Source organism: Mandrillus leucophaeus, unplaced genomic scaffold (assembly GCF_000951045.1).
Source record: "Mandrillus leucophaeus isolate KB7577 unplaced genomic scaffold, Mleu.le_1.0 Scaffold104, whole genome shotgun sequence".
NCBI classification, from domain to species: domain Eukaryota; kingdom Metazoa; phylum Chordata; class Mammalia; order Primates; family Cercopithecidae; genus Mandrillus; species Mandrillus leucophaeus.
This window is the reverse complement of record NW_012098543.1, coordinates 1370571-1379851: the sequence shown is the minus strand read 5'-3', so window position 1 is coordinate 1379851 and position 9281 is coordinate 1370571. Positions and strand designations below refer to the sequence as shown.

The window sequence follows — 9281 nt, the reverse complement described above, 5'->3', positions numbered from 1 at the left end:
ATATTATATACATATATACGTATATTATATATAGTATATGCATATACAGCATAGTATGTACATAATATATACGTATATTATATATGATGTTATATGTATATAATATACATATATTATATATGTATTTTAGAGAGAGAGAGAGGGAGATGCAGTCCTGCTCTGTCGCCAAGGCTGGAGTGCAATGATGGGATTTCGGCTCAATGCAACAGCCACCTCCCAGGCTCAAGCAATTCTCCTGCCTCAGCCTCCCAAATAGCTGGGATTACAGATGCCCACCACCACACCCAGCTAATTTTTCTATTTTTAGTAGAGATGGGGTTTCACCATGTTGATCAGGCTGGTCTTGAACTCCTGACCTCAGGTGATCCCCCCCACCTCGGCCTCCCAAAGTGCTGGGATTACAGGCATGAGCCACTGTGCCTGGCCTAATTTGATTATTTTGCCTATCTGTCCTAGGTTTCCTCACCTCTGAAATGAGAATATCATCAATACTTATTTCAGGGAGCTGACGATTCAGTTGTTACATTTAAAGCATTAATAACTGTGATTCTTACTCTAACTGCGATTGACCTAAAAGAAAATATATATGCAAAGATAAATCACTTATTAAAGTATATCTATCTATATATATGTTTTTTAAAATGGAAACAAAACTAAAGGGAGTATATTAAATGGCAGCTATCATGGCAAAAGTTGCACAAATATCATGTTTTGCTGTAAGAGCCTCTGGCTCAGAACAGAAATACCAGCCACAGTGGGAAGTTGAATTGCCTCCAGGGACTCATTGAGAGAAATTATCTCCTTTGCATAAATGATAGTATCTTGGGGACTCTCTTATTAACTGTATTTTCATTTACTTCTCCAGATGCTGGTTAACATCCACACGCTTGATTTTCAAGCAGCTGATCTTTGATAACTTCCATATTAAGAGACTTCATTTCACCATCTAGTATCCCTGTACTTTAATTGAACTGAAGATTTACAAGGACACTCCATTTTCCTATTTACAGAGAACCTAGTCTGTACCTGCCATTGTCTTACATACATTTTCATGTCACAAAATTTTATTTCCAAACAACACCCTAATTTATGTATTTTCTAAGTTTTCACTGGAGTAACACAGAGAAGAAATGCAGTAAACATATAATTTAGATTAAAATGTATGGAAGGAAAAAATCCTTAAAGTAAAAATCATATACAAAAAGTCATTTTACTACTATTGGCTCACGGCTGTAATCCTAGCCCTTTGGGAAGCTGAGGCAGGAGGAATGCTTGAGGCCAAGAGTTCAAGATCAACCTGGCCAACATAGCGAGACCTCACGTCTAAAAAGAAAAAGAAAAAAAAAAAGATGCTATGGAATATATTACACAATACCATAAACTGAACATGACATTAACATAACACAGCCTTTGGAAAAATACCCTTTGGCTAAAGTTGCTTGATCATATTATGTAATAAACTTTTCCACAAATTCATTTGCACTGAACTACTCTAAAAATATTTTAGGCAATTTAAACAGCATTTCACAAACATTTTCAAGAATGACGTTATGTAATGGGATCTGTGGGTTCAGCAGAAAAGGAAGAGTAGTTATCTACTATTATGAAGAAAGCGAAGGTCTTTCCTAACAAAGAAGTTAGAAATTTCTTTTTTTTTTTCTTTTGTTTTGAGACGGAGTCTCACTCTATTGCTCAGGCTGGAGTCCAGTGGTGAGATCTCAGCTCACTGCAACCTCCATCTCCCAGGTTCAAGTGATTCTCCCGCCTCAGCCTCCCTAGTAGCTAGAACTACAGGTATGCGCTGCCACACCTGGCTAATTTTTGTATTTTTAGTAGAGATGGGGTTTCACCATGTTGGCCAGGCTGGTCTTGAGCTCCTGACCTAAGGTGATCCACCTGCCTCAGGCTCCCAAAGTGCTGCGATTACAGGCATGAGCCACCATGCCTGGCCAGAAATCAGAAGTTTTAAGAGTAAATATTCAGTGTTGTACTAGAGTCAGTTTCCATTTTGTGATTTTTGTCTTATAACACCTTTTATACCTCTGCACTCCCCCTTCTTATTCTGCCCATCTGGCCAAGCTGGTAATGCCCGTGTTTCCTCCTTTGGCACTAGATGGAAGTTCAAAGCACGTGTGGGACCCTCACCCCAACCTCACCCTTTTATTAAAGGTTATTACCATAATACCCCAAGCAAGTTATTTATCCTTGCTCTCTCAAGCCATTTTGGACCAGTTTGGGAAGTCAATCCTGCTTCTCACAGAAAGCCTCATTATGCAATACAGATTTTCCTAAAACTTCATTGTTTGGCATCATCATTTTCCATATCTAAACCAAACTGTAGGTGGAGTTCAATACACTTCTTGTGGAGAGGTGACAAATTAACATTGCCAAAAACGTGATAAGGTTAAATTTATGAAACTTCTAGTTTACCTACCAAAACAAAATGAAATTTCCATTTATATGTTCATTTTTAAGAGGAAACTGATGAATATTAGTCTTGTCAAATTATGTCACTGAGCATAGCATTCTTTATTAGTGTTATTTTTGTTACTCTGCACTATTTATAATTTTTTTTTTTTTTTTTTTTTAGACGGCGTCTCGCTCTCTTGCCCAGGCTGGAGTGCAGTGGCACGATCTCGGCTCACTGCAACCTCCGCCTCCTGGGTTTAAGTGATTCTTCTGCCTCAGCCTCCCGAGTAGCTGGGATTACAGGCACATGCCACCACGTCCAGTCAACTTTTTTTTTTTTTTGTATTTTTTAGTAGATGATGGGGTTTCACTGTGTTGGCCAGCGTGGTCTCGACCTTCTGACCTCATAATCCACCCACCTCAGCCTCCCTAAGTGCTGGGATTACAGGTGTGAGCCACCGCACCCAGCTAATATTTTCCATACAATTTTTTTTTTTGAGACAGGGTCTCACTCTGTCACCCAGGCTGGAGTGCAATGGCGTGATCTTGGCTCACTGCAACCTCTGCCTCCAGGCTCAAGTGATCCACCTGCCTCAGTCTCCCAGAGGATCTGGGACTACGGGCGTGAGCCACTCTGTCCAGGTAATTTTTCTATCTTTTTTTTTGTAGAGACAGGGTTTTGCCACGTTGCCCTGGCTGGTCTAACTCCTGGACTCAAGTGACCCACCTGCCTTGGGCTCTCAAAGTGCTAGGATTACAGGCACGAGCCAACACACTCAGCCCATACATCTTCTATATTTGTATTTTCACTTCATGTAAATAAAGATGCATGCCATGGTTATTTGGCACACAAACATGTAAAAATAAAATATGATATATATTCACCAACACTGTGGCAGGTTTCAGAGTGTAAGAATATCAAAATTGCACTTTCTATGGGATTTTCATTATATCCATATAAATATTCTAAGGCAGAGTGTAGAGAGAATAATTCAAGTGCAGAGTATGATTACAGTTTCCCAAAATTGTATGTTGATTCCACAAAGAAAAAAAAAAATTGTTCTAGATCCTCCAACCTAAAAGACTGAGTGTATTGTTATTATCTGTTATGAAGTATCCTACTGAGGTAGGATAAAACAGTGTTGGTACAAAGAACGTGATTTGCTCATAGTTGTAAGAAAACGTTGAATTTTTTTTGGCAAAACATTATGTCTGTGACACATTCTTAATAAAACTATAGCAAAATGTAATTCCAGCAATTAGTGTGAATTCTACTAAAAAAAAAAAACCAAACCAAAACAAAACAAAAAAAAAACATGGTATTCTGGTTCTTCTGACCAAGCTCTCCATTCCAATAACTGTTATCTCTTCAATTTCAAAAATAAGCCTATTTTTCATCAATCTCTGCTATAAAACTGCTACTGCCATTCAATAGAGAAAGTGGCAACCATTTCCCCTGCACTATTCCTATCACATATATGTCACTAATAACCTATCACATATATGTCACTAATAACTTATTACTCTCCTCTCATAAAAATCCCAGTGTCCTGAGGTCTTGGCCTACTCAATGCAGGTAGAGCCTGACTTCCCTAAAACCCATCGTGTCTTTCTCTCAGAAGAGCACCTTGAACACAATCAGTATGATGATTGATAATCATAGTTTTACATTATTTTCTGCTCCTAAACCATGGTCTCTCAATTGAGAGAATATTTAACTTTATAAGGCAGAGTGCTCCTTCTTCAATAAACGTAGATAAAAATTATCCTCATGTAACGAAGTAGGCCTTTCCATACTGCGTTTCTTTCCCAGACAGGCACCATGAAAGGTGCTTAAGGATGCAAAATAGCCACAGATCCATAGTTCAGGTTGAAAGTCACAAACAGTACTCTTTTTAAGAAACCTCAAACAATGGAATGAAAGATTTTATAACCTGAAGGTAAGCAGCCATTTCCAAATGTCCTTCAACCTTTGAAATATATAATGTCTTAAGTTTTACCATATGGGGATGTGTAATTATCGTGCAGTTTATCATATTAAAAGTGAATCAAAGAATTAGAGACTGAGTCACTCTTTGTATGAATCCTCACCTACAGTTACAGTCTTAGAGTAAGAGCTTCAGGATACACATTGCATTTGTGTGGTTCCATCAAATACGTAGATTTTAATGCCTACAAAGCTGTGAGGCCTGAATAAAGCCTCTGCCACACACAGTACATTTATGTGAATTCTCATTATTATGGATTCTTGGATGTCTATTAATACTTGAACTCAAGAGGAGTTTGCCACAGTCGTTGCATTTTCTTTTTCCTTTATGATGGAGTTTTGCAGTTTTTGCCCAGGATGGAGTGCAATGGCACGATCTTGGCTGACTGCAACCTCCACCTCCTGGGTTCAAGTGATTCTCCTGCCTCAGCCTCCTATATAGCTGGGATTACAGGCATGTGCCACCAGGCCTAGCTAATTTTACACTTTTAGTAGAAATGGGGTTTCACCCTGTTGGTCAGGCTGGTCTTGAACTCGTGACCTCAGGTGATCCACTTGCCTTGGACTCCCAAAGTGTTGGGATTACAGGCGTGAGCCACCGCGTCCAGCCAGTCATTGCATTTTCAAGGAATCTCTCAGGAATAAATTCTCTGATGTTGTCAAAGGAATGAATTCTAACTGCAAAAGTTACCACCTTCATTTGTAAGGTTTCTCCCCACTATGAATCCTGTGATGACTTGCAAGGTTTGAACTCTGACTTTAGAACTTTCCACACGTTACATTTGTAAGGTTTTCCACCAGTATGGATTGTCTGATGGGTAGTTAGGCTTGAACAGATACTAAAGGGTTTCCCACACTCATATGGTTTCTCTCCGGTATGAACTCTCTGATGCCTTTCAAGTTTTGAAGTTTGACTAAAGGCTTTGCCACACTCACCACACTTGTAAGGTTTTTCTCCAGTATGAATTCCTTGATGTCTTGCAAGGTGTGAATTCTGAGTGAAGACCTTCCCACACTCATTGCATTTGTAAGGTTTTTTTCCACTATGGATTGCCTGATGGGTAGTTAGGCTTGAACGGACACTAAAGGCTTTCCCACACTGATTACACTCATATGGTTTCTCTCCAGTATGAACTCTCTGATGCCTTGCAAGCTTTGATGTTTGATTAAAGGCTCTGCCACATTCACTACACTTGTAAGGTTTATCTCCAGTATGAACTCTCCGATGTCTTGCAAGGTGTGAATTCTGAGTGAAGACCTTGCCACACTCATTACACTTGTAAGGTTTTTCGCCAGTATGGATGACCTGATGGGTAGTTAGGTTTGAATGTTCACTAAAGGCTTTGCCATACTCATTATACTTGTAAGGTTTCTCTCCAGTATGAATTCGCTGATGCCTTGAAAGGTATGAATTATGCCTAAAGACCTTGCCACATACATTACATTTATAAGGTTTCTCTCCAGTATGAATTCCCCGATGTCTTGCAAGGTGTGAATTCTGAGTGAAGACCTTGCCACACTCATTACATTTGTAAGGCTTTTCTCCAGTATGGATGACCTGATGGGTAGTTAGGCTTGAATACACACTGAATGCTTTGCCACACTCATTACACATATAAGGTTTCACTCCAGTATGAATTCTTTGATGATTTGCAAGGTGTGAATTTTGAGTGAAGACCTTGCCACATTCATTACATTTGTAAGGTTTTTCTCCAGTATGGATGACCTGATGGGTGGTTAGGTTCGAATGTGCTCTAAAGGCTTTGCCACACTCATTACACTTGTAAGGTTTCTCTCCAGTATGAATTAGCTGATGCCTTGCAAGGTGTGAATTACGCCTAAAGACCTTGCCGCATTCATGACATTTGTAAGGCTTTTCTCCGGTGTGAATTACCAGATGAATAGCTAGGCTTGAACGAACACCAAAGGCTTTGCCACACTCATTACACTTGTAAGGTTTCTCTCCAGTGTGAATTCTCCAGTGATTTGTAAGGTGTGAATTTTGAGTGAAGACCTTGCCACATTCATTACATTTGTAAGGTTTTTCTCCACTGTGGGTTGCCTGATGGATAACTAGGCTTGAACGAGCTCTAAAGGCTTTCCCACACTGATTACACTTATAAGGTTTTTCTCCAGTATGAATTCCTCGATGTCTTGCAAGGTGTGAATTCTGAGTGAAGACCTTGCCACATTCGTTACATTTATAAGGTTTCTCTCCAGTGTGAATTTTCCGATGTTGTGAGAGTTGTGAATTTCGACTAAAGACCTTACCACACTCATTACATTTGTAACGTTTTTCGCCAGTATGGATTACCTGATGGGTAGTTAGGTTTGAACGTGTTCTAAAGGCTTTGCCACACTCATAACATTTGTAAGGTTTCTCTTTAGTATGACTTCTTTGATGACTCACAAGGTGTGAATTATGAGGAAAGACTATGCCACATCCATTAGATTTGTAAGGGCTTCTCCAATTATTTGCTTTTTGCCCCTGTGTGAGTAATAAAGAAGAGATAAAATCTTTGAGATACTTGTTAGAAATGTGCGTTTTGACATTATAAGGCATTTGTTGAAGTGATGAAACTGAGGAACTATTGTTGAAAGACTTCTCAACCTGATTACATTCATAAATTTTCCCTTCATATTCAAAAAGCTGCAGTTCAGGCAGATGTGACTGAAGGCTTAATCCAAGCTGATTTTTAATAAGCTTGTTTTTTGCATCTCTTTTATCATGTTCCTCTCTTCCATGAGTGAGATTGCCTTCTTGGGTCATAAGCACTCCTTTGTAATTTCCTTCAGCATCTCTGCATTGATACTCAAGGTCATGCGTATTTTTCTGGACTTCTCTGAAGGAACAGCCTTCAATGTCATGGCTTTCCTGTCTTTCCAACATCACTGTTTGGAGTATTTCTCCTTTATTACTCTTCCCTTTGTGTGGTAAATCTTTCATTAAAAATTCAGAAGAGAGAGCTACAAGATATAAAGATCCGTAGGTTTCCAATTAATTGTAGTATGTAAACAAGTATTTTACACTGAAAAACAATATTACACCAAAAGCAATTCTTATACTGAACAGATTTATGAAACTTCAGAACAATAATATTCAATTTTTAGGAACACAAAAAAGAAAGAAGACTGTTTAATAAAGAAAAGTTGATTCCATGTAATTCAAGTTAATAGCATGGAAGCCTAGTTCCCAACCTACAAGACTGTAGCCAGCAAAGCAATCGTTCAGTAAAAAAGGAGAGACAGTCTTCCCCAGACAAACAAAGCTAAGGGAATTTACCATGATCAGACCTGTTTTACAAGAAATGATAAAGGGAGTTCTTCAAATCCAAAGAAAATGACACAATGTAACTGTTACACTAATATTAATATCATAATCATGGTGTGCAAACCATTTATATATTTACTAAGAGGGCCAAAAGATAAAACTATTAAAAATAAGCACAACAATTTGTTAAGAGATAGGCAGTACACAACATAAATTGTGACATAAAAAATTCAAAATGCAGGGTGAGAAGGGAATGAATACACACAGAGGTTTTAGTTTCTTTTTTCTGCAATCAAAGATAAGTTGATATTGATTTGAGATAAACTGTTAAAAGCTATAGGATGTTTTTGTAAGTCTTATTTTATGGTCACCACAAAGTAAAAGCCTATAATAGACATATTAATAATAAAGAGCAATGAATTAAAACATACTGTCATTTTGTTACTTCTTTTCTAATTGTTTTCTAACTCCTCTCTGGCTTTCTTTCTGTCTTCCTTTGTGCTTAAGTGATTTTCTCTGGTAGTATAAGTCCTTACCTATCAATAATAACATTAAATATAAATGGACTAAATTCTCCAATTACAAGAGAGAGGCCTGCTGAATGGATTATAAAACATACAGCTAACTATATGTTGCCTACAACAAACAAACTCACTTCACCTATAAGGATATATGTAGACAAAAAGTGAGGAGATGGAAAAAGAAATAAAAAAAGAGCAGTAGTAGGTATAATTAGATAAAACAGACTTCAAGTCAATAAGTGTAAAAAGAGACAAGGTCAGTATATAATGAGAAAAGGATCAACTTAGCAAAAGGATATAACAAATACATACACACCCTAATATGTAAACCTAATGTTAATAAATCTAAAGGGAGAGATAGGAAGCAATACAATAATATTAGAGGACTTCAAAACACAATTTTTGGTAATGAATAGATCATCCAGGCAGAAAACCAATTAAAAAAATTAGAGTTAAAGTATACTGCAGACTAAATGAACTTAAAAAAGACTTTTTTTTTTTTTCCTATTTTAAACAGATGGGATCTCCCTGTGTTGCCCAGGCTGTTGTGCAGTGCTTATTCACAGGTGAGTTCACAGTGCACTGCAGCCTTGAACTTCTGGCCTTAAGCATTCCTCTCTCCTCAGCCTCCCAAGTAGCTAAAATTACAGGCATGTTCCATGCCCTAACAGACACTTACAGACCATTTTATCCAACTGTTGCAAAATACATATTCTTCTCATCAGCACATGGATTATGCTTCAGGACAGATTATATATTAAGACACCAAACAAGTCTCAATAAATTCAAAAAAGTCAAAATTATATCTAGTATCTTTTCTGACCAGAGTAAAATAACACTAGAAACCAACAAGAAGAGCCTCAGAAGATACACAAACATAGCTGGGCACAGTGGCTCACGCCTGTAATCCCAACACTTTGGGAGGCCAAAGTGGGCAGATTACCTGGGGTCAGGAGTTAGAGACCAGCCTGGCCAACATGGTGAAACCCTGTTTCTACTAAAAATACAAAAATTAGCCAGGAGTGGTGGCACATGCCTATAATCCCAGCTACTTAGGAGGCTGAGGCAGAAGAATTGCTTGATCCCAGGAGGT

General features: G+C 38.2%; 1 protein-coding gene across 3 annotated transcripts in view; it reads right to left on the bottom strand.

Annotated features, from left to right (window-relative positions):
* Positions 1-3479: 3479 nt before the first annotated feature.
* ZNF347 (zinc finger protein 347) overlaps positions 3480-9281 on the bottom strand; it is a 42881-nt gene continuing 37079 nt past the window's right edge. For 2 of the 3 annotated variants that reach the window (XM_011979775.1, XM_011979766.1), the window contains exon 5: positions 3480-7363. In XM_011979775.1, coding sequence (XP_011835165.1) covers positions 5115-7363 — 2249 coding nt within the window. In that variant the 3' untranslated portion in view covers positions 3480-5114. The remainder of the gene's footprint in view (positions 7364-9281) is intronic. The other variant, XM_011979782.1, reaches the window with a different exon arrangement.